The 20,339-nt window shown below is 25.7% G+C and overlaps 1 protein-coding gene across 2 annotated transcripts; it reads left to right on the top strand.

The window, feature by feature from the left end:
- The first annotated feature begins 9,230 nt into the window (after nucleotides 1–9,230).
- On the top strand, nucleotides 9,231–17,221 carry LOC129610308 (serine protease 7). Of its 2 annotated transcripts, none has more exons than XM_055522846.1 (6): nucleotides 9,231–9,451; nucleotides 15,545–15,958; nucleotides 16,046–16,096; nucleotides 16,175–16,235; nucleotides 16,304–16,590; nucleotides 16,801–17,221. In XM_055522846.1, the coding sequence occupies exons 1-6, from the start codon at nucleotides 9,364–9,366 to the stop codon at nucleotides 17,097–17,099; spliced, it is 1,200 nt and encodes a 399-aa protein (XP_055378821.1). In that variant the 5' UTR covers nucleotides 9,231–9,363; the 3' UTR covers nucleotides 17,100–17,221. The 2 variants fall into 2 exon arrangements, with proteins under 2 accessions (XP_055378821.1, XP_055378830.1); XM_055522855.1 differs by lacking the exon at nucleotides 9,231–9,451 and adding an exon at nucleotides 11,079–11,173.
- The last annotated feature ends 3,118 nt before the right edge of the window (nucleotides 17,222–20,339 follow it).

Here is a 20,339-nt window from a genome sequence, read left to right as displayed (position 1 = left end):
GTTTGGAATTATTTAAATTATATAATAATTCGTTGATTACAATATAAAATTGGAATATTCTCAATAATTTAGTACAATTTAATTTTAACTAATAATAAATTAAATAACAGATTTAAATAACTAATTTAAAAATATGAAAATATAAAAACTGCCGTACAATATCCGAATACTTAAATCCAATGCCGAGTATAATGTCATATATGTAAACCAACGCTGAAATTATTTTCCAAAGAATTTTGAAGAAAATCCAAATGACGACGTACGTATTCTACAAATTACGAGTACGAGGGTCACAATTTATATTTCGGGTCCTGGCAATACTAGTGCTGCCAGGTGCAATCTGACACTTCCATTGGAAAGTTTGACATTTTTTAGGACAACTTCACTCAGAACGTTTTGTCATTCGAGCGCGAATTGTTTTGTTTACAGTGACTTGAAAAATTCATCTCGGTCAAAAAATGGAATTGTCCCGTGAAAATTTTCGTGCGATGATTTTTTTACGATTTTCGGCGCGGATTATCGAGACAAGAGTGTCTCGATCAACTTGTTTCGACTTTTGGTGATGAAGCACCAAAATATAATAAAACCAGCACAATTAAAATATTAGTTAATTTTGCCTCACACAAATATTGTTGAACAAACCTTCTGATTTTCGAACAAAATTAGAAATGGCTTTTGATTTACTCTCTCAGCTTAGTTGTCTGATAGATTGTTTTTGTAAATATTTTTACTTCGGAATATTTCGGCAAATAATTTCAGCTTGGTAATCTTATATTCAGTTTATTTAAATTTTAAAATAATTTTATTAATAATCATAATTATTGTTATTTTTTTTTATTACATTTATGACAATTTGTTTTAATTTTTCTTCGAAAATTAAAGTGGGACTCTGCCGCTGACGATTATTGAATATAAACAGTTATTTGCATAATAATTTTTCGTTTTCATGTTTTTTTTTATATTTTAATAATTTTTGTTTTCGTATTTTACTTGTCAATCAGTAAATATAATCTCGTAATAATCCGTTAATAAATGCAAAGGAGTGTCATAGTATGTGTACATGTAGGTGATCAAAATACAAACGAAGAAGCTTTGAAAAATGATAGGAAACAAGCAGACAAAAACTTAATTAATGTTTATGTTAACTGAAGCCGGCATATTATGTTTTATTTATGTATTTTTTTTTTATTTTGTTGATTAAAATTGTAGTGTGGTGAAAGCACATACGATATACTAAGAAGCAAAAATCGAATTTAATAACAATAGCTTTTACCATATATGAAAATATAAGAGTGTGTGAGTACTTCAAGTATATGTAAGTATAGGTGATGATGCAATATGCTTTATGTCATTTCCGAAAAATAATAGTTTTTTTTGTTTTGTTATTATATTTTGTTGCAGTTATACAAATGCTTTCTTATTTGTTTTTTGTTATTTTTTCCGTACTGTTTTTGTATTCGTTGCTTCGCCTTTCTTTCATTTTTAAAGAAAAGTGAAAGTGCACTAACAAAACTGTATAAACAGTCTATACGTTCGTGAACTTGACTTGATTTTTTTTTCAGTTCTTATTGTTGTTGTTTTTAACTTTTGAAACTTGTATGAATGTAAAGTACATGTTGTGTTATTTTTAATTTTAATTTAAATATGTGAACGAGTAAATTTAAAAATAAATTTAATTTTAGGTCAAAAATTATTTAGAATACAATGCGAGTGTTAAACTTCATACATTATTAATATTGGGTGCTTTTTATTTACTTATACGTAGTAAATATATTTAATAAAGTGTAGACGACAATTACACGAAAAATATGTTATGATACAAACAGTAATGGTAACTTTGCTGAGCTTGCTTTTTTTCATTTAGTTAATTTGGACTTACATATACATTATTTGACAGATTGAATGCTTAATTAAATAATTTAAAGCGAATTTTCCTTGGTAATTTTTTTTTTTTTGGCAATTCGATCAAAAATTTTGGAGCTTAATGTGAGCTGTAAACCATTACTGAACCTTTTTATGTAGAAATAATTATACAATATTAAAAATTTAGAATGTATAATTCAAATTAATTTAATGTGTTATTGGAATATTACTGGAGGAATAGAGAAGAAATTAAATAATAAAACAAAAAAATTAAGTATTTAAGTGTCGTTCCGGTATTAATAAGTTTTACAAATTAATATTTGCATTACTATTAAGTTATATGAAAATCTTCCCCACTTAACAGTTGGTTTTAATTATTGACACTGTACATAATAACATTTCTAATAATATAAAAATAAATAGGGCAGAAAGATAGGCACACACCTACTTTTGTGTTCTCAAACTGGTGAGAACAGATCTCAACTGGCTTGGGATGGATCAAAACCGGGTTCGTGATATTACTGGCTACTTCACTGGGCATTGTCCGGTGAAATATCACTTGCATAAACTGGGCAAATCGGACTCCAAATTGTGTAGGTTCTGCGATAGTGGTGAGGAAATACATACGATACATACGCTATACTGTGTGACTGTCCTGCTCTGGCCGCCAGGAGGTGCAGATAGTTTGCGCGAGGCTTAGTGTTGCGGAGCTCGCGCCCAACTCCCTGACTGATCTCCAGCTATAGCCTCTAAAATTTGTTCGAAACAATTTGGAAATAGCGAAAAAGTGGAATTTGTTAAATGGAAAATTTTGAAAATAAATTAAAGTCACTTAAATTGTATAAAATATACAAAAATTAAAGAAAAATTAAAGTAAACTCCACAATCTAATTAACAGCTTTTGAGCCTTAGTCTTGCTATCAATTATAAACATTAAAAAAAAACGATTAAAAAAAATTGTGTAAATTGTAATTTTTTCTCTCATCAAAGTTAACAATAATCAACTTTAGCGAGTATTCCTTTTGGTCACACGAATATATTATACAACCAGTTGCATTTCGGTGGGCTAAATGAGTCTTAATTATAAATTATTTTAATAAAAAAAGCGTATTTTTTTAATTAAAATGTATAATTTAAGAGTGCAAGCCGATATGAAGCTTTAACTTTAACATTTAAAAAGTTGCGAATTTTTATACTTTTTATTGCCATGTACAAGAATTTAAATATATTATAAATATAAATTATAAATTGACTCACTGTTAAAGAAAGAAAAATTCTGTTCAATATATTACAATACGATTATTTTGTGGTTTTGAAAGGTCAGAAACAAGTTCAATGTGATATTAGGCACATAAAATGTATGAAATAGGAAATAGAGCACAAATGTGACAATTCTTTGTGTTTCTAATGTTTTTGTCAATAAAATCTAAGTCACCTCAACAAATTAGAAACAGGTTGCAATTAAAATATAATCTTGCGGTTAGTAAACTTAAGATAACTAATTTAGCTTGCAATATCTTCTATATGGCATGGTCATCATTTTAAAATTTTTATCAGTAATTTGAAGTCAGTATATAAATTATTAAATCAATGACATTAGTGACATTATAACATTCAAAATTAACATTAGTTTTATATCATATGCAAATATTTATATATAAATATGATAAATATGAAAAAACAAATGTTCCAATTTGTTGTTGCTATATGTTTAATAAAATATCATTTGCTTATATTTATGTAATTTACTCTTACGAAAAATATTGTTTCTGTTCTACATAACTATCTTCATACTATCTTCTTACTAAAAATGCGTGTTTCGCCCAAACTTATGCAATTTTAGTTTGATAAAACATTTTCATTGAAAATAAACCAATTGTATTGAGAATTTGGATTTTTCCGTAGAATCATTATTTATTTTATGTAAATAAATACTGCGCAAAGTTTACTTTGCTGAGAGCACAAAAATTAGTAGAGAATTAATTTATTTATGTTAAAAATTAATCTTCTACAAAATTCTTATGTTTATTCATGCCATCGCCCATTAACTTTCCTTGAATATGTACATTATGGATATTTTATGTATTTTCTGTTTGACAAAAGAACGAGTCCAGAAGCTCTTTGGAAAAAGCAGAAAACTGAATGTTTCTTATGAGGGTAAATTTTTTATATTGATAATTTAAAAAAAAAATATTAACAAACTCTCTTATATTTCAGGTTTTATTGTCAAAAGAACGAAAGTGACAATTTTTTTTTGAGGTAAGTGTAGGACTCGGGGACTTAACTTTATCTAAATATTTTAATTTTTTCAATTTGTCTATGGAAGTAAGCAACGAAAGTAAACAAATTGCTCATCAACATTGCAATTGGAAATCTCTTAACACGCGGTTTTACATTTTCGGAGCTACATTATTAAGAGACTTACTTTATATGCCACAATATTTAGTGATGAAATCTACAAAAGAGGTTTTCAAAATTTTCAAAAAATATTTTTACTATCTTGTAAGTATTTATTCAAATTAATATATGTAGGTGAATAATTGTAGTTACTGAAACTTTAAAATATATTTCACAACATATCGCCAATTCGCTCAGTTATTCGCTAACCATATCAGATTTTTTTCGTATATTTCTGTTGATTTCAACAAAACAAGGCATAATGTACTATACGGCATAAGAAAACGTATAAAGTTAACGTATGTATACATGAACTTAACCAAGTATAAAATATAATTGGGAAGTGAATGCCAAAAATATACAAAATTTATAAATGATTACAAGTGAAATCGTTTTCATATTTCTCTCGAGTAATATGGATTTTCCAAATTATTAACTTTTTTCCTCCCTGTTCTTATTTATTCAAATTCATTATTTATTATCGTTCTTAATTTGATTACTTAAAATACAAATTTTTGATATTTTGTCGAAATATCCGTTTGTGCAGAAAAACCCGATGAAATAAAATTTCTCAAAACTTTTACTAATTAATTTGTTTTTTATTTCGATGTTTTAATGATAACTGAGTAAGAAGACCATTGACAATTCTTATTCTTGAAATTTTATGATTTTACGATGTTAAGATGTGCTTTTCAAGTGATTTTTATATTGCCAGCCCATATATTTTATTGTTAAAAAAAAAGTAAATGTCCTGTTTCTTTTTTTAAAGCATGATTTCCGTGGAAAAAAATTAAAATGGAAAATTTTGTAAAAAATAAATTTGAATAAAATGTTTAGTGAGTCCAAGATATAAATTATTAGCAAAATTTAACCTGTGTATGAATAATTTTTCAGAAACAGCTATGGAAACAAAAATTTCCAAAATTTTGTAACAAATTTAAGGATACTTAATAATTAGTAAGGAAATTAAGGAATACTTAATAATTAGTACAGCTACTAATCATGAATACAATTTCATTATTATCAAATGATCAACATCAATTAATGTTTGACGACATTAAGTTGAATATACTTTTTGTTTATTTGTATATCACATAATTTCATCTTTAATATTTTTTGAAATTTAATTTTCAATAAACTGTATAAATTATTAGCATAATATTATAACCACAAATTCATTCATATATACACATATGGATGAATAGAAGAGCAGCTTTAATCTACATATTATCTTTTGAATTTGTTTATCAATATGTAAATAAACAGGTATTTGAAATACCAAATATATTAACCTCTTAATGATTTATTAATTTTGACTACTATAATACATATACATATATACGTTTTTGACGTCAAATTTTCATTACATTTAAAGACATACTTTGTTACCACCTATACACATGTTTACATAAATGTGTACTCGTAACTATGTGTTAGCTGATAGGGAAAAAAATTAAGAAAATATTGGAAACCACAACTAATTTTGTGGGTATGTTATAAACAAACAGCATTTGTGGTCGATGATAAACAAATAAACATAAAGATTCATGCGCAAGAAGATTTTATTAATTAATTAATTATCTTAAAAGAATTCACTAACGGTATGAATGTGATAAACTTTTATTTAGATGACATCTTGTAGCGTTAATATTTAATAAGAATAATATTTAATAAGAACTTTAAAACAAGAATTTCAATTACTAAATTCGAAAAACCAAAAATGTATTTGCAATTGTAAATGCAATTTTATTGATATAATGAGTATATGAAAATCAACTGGCCAATGGAGCAGGAAATGGTGCAAACAGAGAGTAAATCAAAAATAATTTCCATATCTCTAGGAAAATCACAAGCAAATTATTTGTGTAAAAAAAATTTTATTTAAATATTTTATGTTCAAATTCCAATAAAATCGGTAAGAATATAAATCCGCTTGAAAAATTCAAATGCAAGTTATAACGCAACCGAATTTTTCTTCAGTCTTTCAAATAAAAAGGTATTGCGAATTACAGAAAAAAATATTTGATTCTAAAATTAAAAAAAAATGAAAGCAATTTCAACAATTTCTTTTTCCCATAAGAAAAAAAAATCTGATGTGGTCAGCAGATAACTGACCGCAATTAGCGAAAGTGTTACAGACAATTACGAAAATGCTTTTTAAACACTTCATACCAATTTTAAAGGCAATAGTAAGCTTTTAGTTAACATACTTAGAAAAAAATGTAAATTTGAGTCTTATAGAATTTCATAGACTTTTAGCCATCCGAATTCCTTGAAAACCACTAGGTTTCGGTAACAATCAGAACTCAAATATTAAATTGCAGGAAATTCCATCAATTAGTTCTGCAGATATGATAAAAAATGTAAAATCAACCCCCAGTTCAGTTTCAATTTACAGGTTTATTGTTTTAGCCCATTTAAATATTAAATTTCAAGGAAATCGGTTGAATTTCTCTTTATATGCGCAAATATCTAAAATTAGCCCTCAAAAAAGTTCAGTTCCCAAGGCCTGATATATCTCAAATGTTGATCAATCCGTTACATAATCAAAACAAGCTTACATATAAAATTTAATGAAATTTCATGAAAACCGAATTTGAGATACACGCGTTCAAACACAGACAAACAGATTGACAGGCTGACAGTTTGCTAAATAGTTTATTTACATTTCTCTACCATGGAGAAGTGCATTTTCACCAAAAACCGATTTGCAAAATTTATTGCCATCACATCACCTCTCTTATTGTATGTAATGCGGCCGGTAACAATTATAATATTTCTCGATAGCTTTTAAAAACCTACTAAAAAAAATGAAAATCATAAATTAAATAAAAAAAAATTTAATTGGAATATTTCGGAATATAAATTAAGTATTGTTTTTTTTAAATTTCTTCAAAATACATCGAAAAATCATTTCTATACTTGGTTCTTGCTCGCCTGATATGTAGATACGTGATCTAATAGCCTGATATGTAGATATTTAACATTAGTAGATTACGAACCTTGTTTTTATTCAAAACGTTGTTTTTAAAATTTGCTGTGTATATTTAATTTCTTTTTGAGAAAAGAATAGCTTCTAAAAAGTTCATAGCTAAAATTTAATGTAATTTTAGTAATGACTTAAAGATGCAACATATTGCATCCTACTATAAAATTGTTTAAAAATACAATCTGATGCATAAAATTTTGAAAATATGCCCATATGAATGTAAATATCTCGTCCATGTAAGTAAATATATAATTTCATCAACGAATGTCCATTTAAAATTGCCTTCAATGAAGATTATTACAAAATTGATTCTTACACTTTATTTTAACTTGGTTTCAAGCAATAACATTTTGATCGCCTTCGCCTTCACCTTGTTTGTTTATTTTCATTATTTATAAAGTTCTTATTTTTCTTTTTCATCATTTTTTTAACCGGTAATATCCGACCTATGATTTTTTTCTTATTTTTTAATTTCGCACTTTTATTTTTCTTTTTCATTTAATTTTACTTTTTACCATAACTTATATAGTACAATATATGCATAGATATTTTTGTGTAGACATGTACTGTACCTCAATTAATGTTACTGGCAATTTATAGTGAATCATATGCTGCTTAGACATTGTATGTATAAGAATTTTCTTATGTGTAAATCATTGTCAATGAAGTATATACTATATTAATTTTGGTGTATGGAGTTTGGTGTATTAATAATTAATATTAATTACTTGCAATATGAACATGTGTGTTCGTCCGTCTGTTAGAACGATAACTCAAAAACTAACGGAAACGGAAAACACCATCAAACTTTCAGAAATTTCTTCTTTTCGGCTAAAGACAACTTCATTTGTAAGTGAAATATTTTGAACAACGCGTTTAGATTGGATAGCTGCCTTAAAGTACAAGAACATATATTCAATATATTTCACAAACTAATAAAGTTAAGCTGCATAAGACTTGACAGATATGTGGTCAGTCTCAAATGAAACTTTAAACACTAATTTTAAATATTACAAAATTTTATTGAATGGTAAGTACCTTTTAATAAATAATAAATAATTTTGTAAAAAAATGCCGAATTACAATTTAAACACGTTTTAAAATTTTTTTCAGCTATGATTACTAGGTTTTATTTTAAAGTTAGATTGCTTTTGTCAACGTATAATTCAATCGGTTAACGTCGAGTGAAACATTTTTAATTGTTTTGTTTTTCCGTAAAATCAATGGAAATAAATTTCTTAACAGAGGAATTGATATTTTGAAACAATCAGTTTTGCTAATTGCAGTTTATATAATTTGACTAAGAAAATACTAAAAGAATACTAAAAAAATGGCAATAATAAACTATGTGTGTACTTGCCCGTTTAGTCTCTTTACGTAAGATAATGTTAATTAGAATAAAATAAATTAAATTTCTTAAAAGAATTCAACGAATCAGTTACTTTATTGAATATGTTAATTTAAGAAGTTGAACCAACTGAAATTGAAATAATAAGGGTATGTGTAAGCAAATCATTCAATTTAGTATAACGTTTTTCACCTCTCATAATATGTTTAAGCAACTAAACCAAAATAAAACAATAAATTACTTAAGTTAAACTTATTGCCGGTAACACTTAGACTCAGAATACAAGCTGTTTTTAAAACCAGCTTTTCAAATTTTTACATAAAAAATAAAAATTAAGGTGGTTAGTAAAATCAAAAACAGAATAAAACACAAAAAAAAATATGAACAAAAATAAGAAATCAGAGAAAAAAATACCGAAAAGAATTATTTTCTTAAGACTAAAAAGACAATGTCTTATCGCCAGTTTATTCGGTCAAGTGGTCGCGTTAACATCAAATCAAATTAAAAAAAACAATAAGTAAAAGAACAACAAAATTACTATTATTCATCATCACTATATATTAAATACCAGTTACAAATTTTATTTTAATATAGTCTGACTTTAGATGTTAAGTGAATTACACTAGCTTTTATTTTCATTTTAACATATTAAGTAAATTAAAACGCTTACAGGTGTTTTATGTAACGTTTGAATGAAAAATAAAATTATTTATTAAAATAAAAATCCTGCTCTAAACCAAAAAAGTTAACAATATTATAAAAAAAAATGTCAATTAAAAACATGAATTTTAAAAAGTGGTCTAGCAATATTTTTATACTATTGTGCTTTAGTTTATTTTCACAAAATGTGCATTGTAAGTAATTTTAAATAAATATGTGTATATGTAGAGATAAATACATAAATTTTGTAAATTTTTGATCGTGATCTTTAAAATTATAAATTACAAATTATAAAATGCGGTACAATTTGTCAATATAGGAAAATGTCATTTTATGCAATTTAAAAATGAATCATATTGAAACAATGGAAAAATAATTTACTAATATAATTAGTAATTCAATTATTCATAGAATTTAGATCAATATTAAATGTAAAATATTTAAAATTTTTTAAGAATTTAATTTATAATCTCGATTATTATATACAGTGAAATATTAGCAATGGATATAGTTTAAGAAACAAAACACTGTTCAATGCTATTCAATGTTGCCTATGAGAAATTTGTATATGAACAAGTACAGCAAAAAAGCACGTAAAGTCTACGATCAAAGCATAATTTGATTGAAATTCAATTTAAATTTAATTACTATTTTTCTTATACGCCAGAGAATTTAATTTTATAAATACATTTTTATTCCCACTAAATATTCTGAAAATTTTTTAAAAAGGGTGATGATCTTTTCAAATCCAATTTCTGTATACAAATTGCAATTTCACACTTATTTTTGCGGATAAAAAAAGAACGAATTTAATAGCAATTACATTTACTTTTTCGCAATCTACAAACAATAAAAAATAATTTTTGTTTTTTGGAAAATATACTAAGAAAATAAAATTATTCATAACTATAAAGAAGGCAATTATGCACAAGTGACCATGTAAATTAAAATATCATTGAAAAGAAGCATGAAATGTCATTAGAAACATAAAACATGATTTTAGTCGTTTCGACAGAAAATACAGAAAACTTGTTTCCCAGATTTACCTTAGAAATTATATTATTCATTGTTATATATATTTCCTGATCCGTATACAATTTAATTATACATAGTATATCTAGTGAAATATTCCATTCTAATATATTTAGGTACTCTTACTTAAAATTTTTGTTAGTTTTCTGATTTCTATTTAATTGGAATACTTAAGCTCCGACCTAATATAATTTATTTTTATATAGAAATTTTAATAATGAAAATTTAATTTTTTTTTATATAATTGTTATACGAAAGTTTAACAAAATTCAATTGCTTAACTTGTTAAAACAAAAGAATTAATTAAAATATTATTTTGTTCCCAAAGTAATTTTCTGATACTTATAATTTAAATGTTCTTGATTTGCGCAATTTCGGTAATTTAAAAATTAAGTTTGTTATTTATTTTAAAAGTTTTGTTAAAAACACATTTTTGATTTTTATTTTATTTTAATTTATTTTATTGTTTTAATTCAATTCAATTCACAAAATTTTCAATTTTCAGTAAAATAAAAATTTTCTTTTTTCAGCTCAATGTATTTCTTCAAATGGACATTTCGGTTATTGTATTTCAATATATAATTGTCCATCATTAATATCAATCGCAAATAAAGAACCTATTACAGAATATGATATCGAATTTTTACGACAAGCTCAATGTCATAATGGATATGGTCGATATCCGCTAGTATGCTGCAATCATTATGATATCAATGAATTTTATAATATAGATAATTTAAATGGAAATGATTTTAGAAATTTTAGATATTTAGAACAACCATCACAAGTATTAAAATTTCCATTAGAAAGAAATCATCAACGGACAAAATTAAAAAGTGTTACAAATCCTACTAAACGAATCCAACCGCAAATCAAGTCAAATTGTACGTAAATAAAATATTATAGTAAATTATTTAATAAAATAGTTTGATAGGTAGGACGGTTTATTATAGAAATATGTTTACCAAAAATAGTATACTAGCTCATTGATAGTATGATTCAGTGTAATTTAGCAATATGCCTTTTCGTACCCAGTCGTTTCATTGATTTGACTTAATTCTAAAATGTTTGGCTTTCGTTCATCTTTTTTGTGAATGAACAATTTTAATTTCATTTTCACAAATAGTATTTGAAATTTTTCCTGATATATTAATTATCGCGATAATATACTAATGAGACTGCCTCAATTTTTTTTTGTTTTAATTAAATACAAGTTCATTTACCTCACTTCTTTTTAAAATTTTAACCTTTTGCCTTTTCGCAAATCACCTACAAATACAAATATCTCAGTAGTTCTCATCTCGAAAAAGCAATTTATTCGCTTTGTTTGATTAATTAACATCAATTAGATTTTAGATACTTGATTTATGAATTATTCTCCAAAAAAAAAAAATGAATATAAAAAACCCAAACTAAAGTAGTTATATTGCGTTTTAAACTTGAAAATTTTCAATTATAAGCTTTCTGATTTTCCAAAAAAAAATCAAAAAAAAAAATTTACGATAATAGTAATTTTATATATGTGTGAATAAATGTGCTCGCATATTATAACTGTTCATAATGAAGGTGGTGAATAGTAGATTTTTTTTAATTAACAAATTGCTTTATTATAATTTGGTATGAAGCATTCAAGTGTGCTTATATTTCACCCTTTTTTTTAGTAAATGATTTTTTTCCATAAATTTTTTACCATTCATACTTACTATATTGTTACCTAATTATTTTTTTTGAGGGAAGTAATTTTTAAAACGGTTTTTAATAAGGTACACGGGTACACTAAACTTAATATTCCAAATTAAATAAAAATAATTGAATTATCAAAAATGAGGTTCATTATCCACCAAATCATAACTAGAAACTAAGATGATAGCAAATATGTTTATGTGACCACATGTATGCGTGTATTTTATTGTATATTTAAGTATTTTTGAGTTCATAGGGAGCATATTCCAAAATCTTGGGCTTACGTAGAGGATATTTTATTAAATATCTGTAGTTTGAATACATATGTACACTTACATACATCTTTATATATTTTCATGACATATAACATTGAATATACAGTCGAATTCGTATATACACGCTTATAAATACATTCAGAGACAGAGGTCTTTCCTCTTTGTATTTCATTACTGTCCTTTTACACCCAAAAGAAAGCTGCACAATTTTCGTCTATAAATTTAAAATCTAAAATTTGAATGATCTAAAATTGAGCTTTGACGCTGCAGTTGTCTTAAATTAAAACTTCAATAAACTTATAAAAAATCGAAATTTTATTTGCATATCTGAAATTTTTGTCATGCTATTTACATGTGTAGAAAGCTGAGAACCTCGTTCATAAGAAATGCCGCATATTAACAACGGAAATCGTGCAATTTTCGACGTGCTTATAAGTGATCAATGACTGTACCTATATACATAAATATATGTACATAATAACGTTCTAAATGTTTTTAAAATTATTTGTTATAATATTACATAGATTATGTCAATTAAAATTCTTAATAAACTACGATTAATTATCTAAAAGGATATAAGGTATAATCGGTATATCCTCTTCAAGAAACTTCCAAGTATTTCTGATTCAATCAGTCAATTCTTTTAATACACATATTATGCAAATGCAATTTGTAGTTATAAATAAACTACAATTATGTTGAATTTTAAATTTAATAAGAATTTTTTAAAAACATTTAAATGCAATAACCATATTAATTCTACTCGCATGTGCAAAATTCATTTTACATATGTTTGTATGTATGTAAATAATAAAATTGAATAATTTTATTCATTTTAATCTAGATCAGAATATGTAAAATAAACACGATTTTAATAATAAAATTATACTTTTAAATTAAAGAATAAAAAAAATAAGAATTTTATTTTAAGAGAGGAAACAAGTTTATTGAGCCGTTTAAGTTTGAGAATGATATTTTTCGTATTATATTTTGTTCTTTTTTAAATGATGTTAATATATTATGTACATACCTAATCTGTCATAAATTGCACGTAGGAGCAATGAACATGAATAATTGATCTTGCCGGTTAAATTTGCGTTTGCACTTCTAACAAAGATCTACAATGGCAGAGCGGTTTTGCAGTTTTCTGTAAAAAGTATTCAATTTTTGTTGGTAACACTGCAAAAAATGTTCTGTCAACAAAGATTTTGACACCAGAGTTTTTATTGGCAGCGCTACTCTAGTAGTTCTGTTGGTAGAGTTTACTTTAGTAGTGCAGTTTAAACTAGAAAGATCTTTCACAGTCAGAACCGTAAATGCGAATTTAAGCAATGCAAGTTTATAACTTACACATAAGTACATACATATTTGATAACTTTAAATAAAGTCATATATTAATCAATATATATGTATGTATATTTTTTAGGCCACAAAACTTTACTCTCTAATCAAAAATAAAATCATTTAAAATATGTACTTAAAATTCGAAAAAAATACGTAAATGTCGAAATTTTTGAAATACAATGGAAAAAGTTTCAAATTGTTTTTTACTTTAACAATACATACTATGCAAAATCTTCTAGCACTTAAAATTTGTAAAGTTCTAATTTTTTACCGCTATTATTTAAAGTACCAAATATGTGTTGCAATTGTTACCGATTGCGTTGCATACAATATGGAAGGCTATGTGATGGTACCAAATCTCACATGTTTCTTCATGCTATGGAAACGTAAACAAGTATGTTTAGAGAGATGTTTGTCTGGTCTAGTCTGTGCAGATCAGTCTCTCAAGTTCGGCTGAATCCATTTTCATGAAAATTTATATCTGAATTTTTATCGAGAATAAGAGGGTTTCATCAAATTTTGGGATATGACAGATTTCAGGAACTGGATCTTTACTATACGGCCCGATTTTATGTTTTTGACTATATTTAATATCAACGTATTTTGCTTTTATTGGACAATCAACTGATTTCTTTGAATTTTAATCTGTCATATCCCAAAAAGCTACAATTTTTTTGGAGAGGTCAGGTCTCGGAAACCGAAGTGAGGTTCGATTTTACCATATCTACGGAACTAGTTGCCAGAATTTGTTAAAATTTAGTATTGGAAGTCTGCTTGCTACTGAAAATAACTAACGAATTATTTTTCAGGGAATTCGAATAACATAAAGTGAAACTCTACTAAGAACCAAATTGACATCTTTGTAGGTGTGTTAACTAACAGCTACTTTTACTAAAGAAGTATTTAAAGGACATTTTTATAATTTTATAAATCATTTTCGCTAAACTAGGCAATACATCTTGCGATCGATTATGTACTGACCACATCAGATTTGTGTTAATTATTATTTGCAAAATAGTTATTTATTGCAAGTCCGCAAAATTTAGATTTAAAATTTTTGTTAATATTTATTGTAAAGTAATGTTACGATTATTAATAGAAAAAAATTAATTTAACACTAAAACTTCTCAATTAAAAAAAGTGAATCATATATAAATCAAAGGAATTTTTTTAATAATAATTAAAAATCCTATATGTATACTTTATAGATTAACATTTTTTTTACATATTGTGAGTCACAATTAATTAAGATATATTTTTAAAACTAAAAACACAAAAAAAAACTTGAAAACCTATTAGCAAAAAATCTTTAAATCTCTAGCTACAAATTCGTTCAAATATTTGCATACTAATATTCTAAAAATGCCAGTCAAAACAAATTAAAAGTAACGTGTTGTGGTATTGAGACGATTTCCAACCTAACATAAGGTTTGGGTTAATCAAAATTTTGTAACGTAAAAACCAGTTTCAAAAAATTTTTTTTTTTGAAAAACCGTTTAATGACAATAATTAAATGAAGATGGTGTTGTTAATTTTTTTTGGGAATTTTTTATTTTAGTTTGTTACGTAAAGCAAAATTTACTTATGACAGACAAGGGTGTTGAATTCTAAATTACCTTACAATAGTAATTTGTTCATTAACTTAATAAAAGATTTTGAAATCTCCCTCAATTATATGACTCTAGCTTATGTCACTCTCATATACTTCGAATGTCATGAACTTTAAATGTGCCCAAAATATACCCTAATTGAAAATAAATAAAAATATTTTGAGTTTATCACAATATTATGCGAAAATCAATGGTTATGTTGCCTTTGTACTTGAAAACATTATGAACATAGTGACAATTCTGTTATAAACTTACAAATTTTTTAATATTAAAATTATAAAATTAATGTTACAAAATTAAATAAATTCAACAAGTTTTTTCTTATTTTTATTTTTTATTTTAGCACAATGTTTAAATCCAAATGGTCAATACGGATACTGTATGTCTCTATATGAATGTCCACCATTAATATCAGTTGCGATGAAAAAACCATTATCAAAATCTGATATAGCATTTTTACGTCAAGCTGAATGTTATGAAGGATTTGGACGACCTCCATTAGTTTGTTGTAATAATGATGTCGGCTTTTATAATTTTAATGGTCTTAATGGTGTAAATCCTAACAATGATGAAGCTTTTCCAAGTGTAAGTTCTCCTGTTTCACAAAATCAACCACGTTTAAGATCAAATGGAAATTCGGCTACACTTCCAAAACCACCATTATGTGGAAATGAAGGTATTTCACCGAAAATTTATGGTGGATCTGATGCTTCATTAGAAGAATTTCCATGGATGGCGTTACTTATTTATACAAAACGTAATTTTTTTTAACCCTTTTCTGAAAAGAATTAATTTAGATTTTTGTTTTTGTGTATTCTAACATTAATTTTTTTTATTTATACAGCCAGCACTGGTCAAATGTCTATGAATTGCGGAGGATCTTTGATTAATGATCGTAAGTATTAACAGTTTTTAAACACTCCTTGTGAGTAATACGTAGGTTTTGTAATAAAATTAATTAATTTTTTTTAAGGTTATGTTTTAACAGCTGCACACTGCCTTAAAGAGTCAATATTTCAGAAAGTTGGACAACTGTAAGTAAACTTGTAAACAGAATATAATTAATTTTATAACGTTTGTAAAACCATTTACCATCTTGTAGAAAATATGTGAGACTTGGAGAATACGATATTACAAAACAAATTGATTGTTCAGGTTCACTATGTGCTGATTCAGCAATGCAAGTCGGAATAGAACGTTTAATACCACATGAAAATTTTAAAGATAATGATGTTCATCGTCACAATGACATCGGTTTAGTTAAAATGGATCGTTCAATTTTATTCACGGATTTTATTCGACCAATTTGTTTACCATTTATGGCTAAATCAACTCCACCTAGTCCAGGTTCTGAACTTATTGTTGCTGGTTGGGGAAGAACTTTAAATGGTAATTTTATTTTCAAACACATAATTTTGCAAATATTGTCTACAAGTGTATAAATTTATTGTTCTGTTTATTCTAATTTGATTTTGTGGTTTTTATGCCATATAATTTATTTATTTACGTTATCTATTTTTAATTTTGTATTGACATCTATCTCTTTGACGTTATTTTTGTAAAATTTTTTTCTATTTTTAAATTTTTGTTTCTTATTAGCACGTCGAGCAACTATTAAACAAAAACTAAGTGTACGAGCGTCATCTTTAGAAGAATGTGCAGAAAAATTTCGTGCTAAAATGGTAAATGTTATTGATACACAAATTTGTGCTGGTGGTGTTCTTAGAGAAGATAGTTGTGATGGGGACTCTGGTGGTCCATTGATGAGAGTATATAAAAATTCATATGTTATTGAAGGGATAGTTTCATTTGGTATAAGATGTGGTTTTAAAGATTGGCCAGCCGTTCATACTAGAGTATCAAGTTATGAAAATTGGATTAGAAATAATGTTAGATAAAGAATAAAATTAATTAGGATATTTGAATTTTTGAATTGTGATGTTTTTTTTTTTAATAATGTAATTATTTAGTTCAAGTAGTAAATTATAAGATTTTTGATAAATTAATTTTTAAAATTAAAAGAAACATATTATAGAATTAGTACATTTTCTACCTAATTATTGTGTCGTTTTATTTAAAAGTAAATGAAAATATTTTATGAGCTTTGGAGAAAAAACTGCTTCAAAATTGAATATTCGCAGATTTTCAGGAATTTTAAAAAGGTTGCCCAAATAAATAGACCATATTGCGGTTCCAGTATTATTAATTAAACTCATCTCTTTAAAATGATTATATAGTTTGCATTGGAAAATTAATATCGAACGATACTCGACTTTCGAAAAATGAGAAGTCAGCTGAAATCGTTCTATTTTGTGCTCCAAGTTTTTTGTTATACAGAAAAACTGGTACAATTATAGATTTGCTTATGTTCTTATTTATTAAAAAAGCTTCAGATTACTCTTAAAATAAGAAATTAAATATGATTTTTTTATGAGAATAAATCTTTTATATAATTGAGATCATAATCTTATAGTACATATAAAATTAAAAAACAATGTTATTATAATAACTTATACTTTATAGTATTAATAAAATTTTTAAAGACTTTTTCAAAATAAACCGCATTCAATATCTAGTTAAATATTTTATACTGTTAAATAAATAATATTCCAGTTTAGTTAATGTATAATTAATTACCAAGATTTGTTACACTAAAATCATAATATAATTTTAATTAAATATAATTACCAAAAAACTTGATTTCAAAATGTGTAGAATTTTATTTTAACCGTTTACGCAGTCACACTAATTTTCGTAAAACAATTTACTAACACTGGGGTCTACCAGACTACCAGAACTATTCAAATCATTTATTTTCTTGCTTAAGCCTAGGTTTCTTAAAAAATTAACTCCAGCCTGCAATATCAATTCTATTTCTTATTCAAAGCCAGTTATTTAATTTATAATTTATCAGAGAAATAGATGCTCTATGTAAATTTCAAATGATCCAAAAGCAGAATTTACAAGAGAAGGTAATTTTCTTATCTTCTTTTCTTATCGGGACAAAAACCAAAATTGGAGTAAAAAATTTAATTTCTTTATAAGTTTCCAATAAAAAAAACTAAAATCCAAGTATTTGCATATTACTCACACTGGGGTCTCTCAAACTTAAACAACTTTAAGGCATTGTTTCGTGAAAATATACCTACAGTAAAACTTCTTACTAAAAATTTACATAAACTTCTCAAATTGTTTACGCTACATTTGATGAATTGTAAATTAAATTCTGTTGGGCTCTACCAGACCCAAGTGTGAGTACCCCAATTAAAAGTTCAATTAAATTTATTTGAAAGTTGGAAGTTTAAATTATTTATAAATTATAAAATTTTGTAAATAAAAGAAGTAAGATTTTATGCTTTTAGCATTACACTATAGAAAATTGCACCAATTTTTTCCAAAGATCATTATAGCGTAGCACAAATATTAGTGTAAACAAATATTTAAAATTTAAAAAAAAAACTCTTGCCCAAATTTAATAAACTTCTTCGCATTTTGAGAATTTAAGATTATTTGATCATTATTTAATATTTGAAGTCAGTTTTATAATTTTCTTTAACAATCCCAAATAATATTCAAGTTGGTTGAGCAAATGCAAATTATGTTTTAAAATATCTACAATTTTGTTCATAAGAAGGAATTATCTATTTATATAGAATTTGTATATCTATAATAATTACTGATGAGATGTAAAACAGAATTTTTGAAAATTTGAATGTGGCCCTGCATGAATTATAATTGGGATTGAACTATACCGGCTCGCAAAGTAAAAACAATTTTTCCATCATTCACTCCATTTCAACTAAAATGAACAATGCAAAAGAGATGTTAAAAAAAAATTGAAAATCATTAACTTTAATATAAAATTTAACAATAAAAAAAAGTGGCCTCCTAAATTTATGCAATTTTTTTTTAAGTATTTTAAGAATATGATCATTTTGCGATCACCACAATTTTTTATCGTAAATTTGTTACATTAGTAATATATTGTATAATATATTGGCATACTGAAACCGTTTGAATTGTTATACTACATTGTTTCTGAACGTGTACGTCAAGCATGTCAAACTCAAATCCTAACACGGGCCAAATAAAAAAGTAATAAGATTATGTGGGCCGCAAAAAAAGAAAACAAGTAATTAAATTTTTATAGTAACATTTATGTAGGTTTATTTTAAAAAATACTAATAAGAAAAAAGAAAGTAAAGTTAATATTTTCTCCCTGATATTTGGCATCTCTTTTCTGCTACCATCTTTCCTACTTCGGGGGAAATCTTGTTCGCAGTGATTAATTTTAAAACTGACCCAAGGTGAACGTCAGTAATTCTCGATCTGATTGGAGACTTATTTCCTTTCATAAGTGAAAATAACTGCTCGCACCGATAAGTACTTCCAAACATGGACATAATTTCATATGCTAATTTTCGAGTGTTTTCAAATCTGGCTTAAAATATATTGTCTGGTGGGACGCAAATTTTTTCGTTGTGGGCCGCATGAGGCCCGCGGGCCGCGAGTTTGACATGCTTGGTGTACGTATTAATACAATTACATCGGGCAAGTTGTGCTACTTTATTTAGTTTTAATAGATTTTAAATTTTTATACTGACACACATATTCGCATACGCGCAGATAGATACATACATAACATTCAAATACGCGTAGATAATGTACCAAATATTATTTTTATTCTCCATTAAAATTTACTTTTTTTAAAATTTTCTAATTTATTAATTGTGGAAAAAATTTATACGATATTTTTGTTCACTACAAAATCTTGCAACATTATTTTAATTCTAATTCAGGAGAACATCTCGTAAATTTTAAATATTACATATTCACACTCATATATTTAAAAGTTTTCTTTCTGGCACACTTTTAATGGTTTTATTTTGCATTAAAATTAATATAAATATCTGTTATATTATATTTATTATACATATACATATTATATAGTATATCTAATTTACATATTTATTGCTATATTAACGATTTTCGCGCCTTTAAACACAGATTTATTGTAAATCGCGTCATATTTACACAAATTTTTTTCCAATACAAAATATTTTACAATGTACATATATATGGGGTATGAGTTGATGAATATGAGATTATAATATAATAATATGTATTTTAAAATTTGG

The sequence above is a fragment of the Condylostylus longicornis genome, unplaced genomic scaffold (assembly GCF_029603195.1).
Source record: "Condylostylus longicornis isolate FDR11 unplaced genomic scaffold, ASM2960319v2 ptg000004l, whole genome shotgun sequence".
Taxonomy (NCBI): Eukaryota; Metazoa; Arthropoda; class Insecta; order Diptera; family Dolichopodidae; genus Condylostylus; species Condylostylus longicornis.
This window is presented reverse-complemented; position numbering and strand designations above follow the sequence as displayed.

What these genes read in the sequence shown, in the direction of transcription:
- LOC129610308 (XM_055522846.1), top strand. Translation starts at nt 9,364, where the DNA reads ATGTCAATTAAAAACATGAATTTTAAAAAGTGGTCTAGCAATATTTTT. An exon ending in GTTACTTATTTATACAAAAC is followed by an intron (nt 15,959 to 16,045) that starts GTAATTTTTTTT and finishes TTATTTATACAG; the next exon opens with CCAGCACTGGTCAAATGTCT. An exon ending in TTTCAGAAAGTTGGACAACT is followed by an intron (nt 16,236 to 16,303) that starts GTAAGTAAACTT and finishes ACCATCTTGTAG; the next exon opens with AAAATATGTGAGACTTGGAG.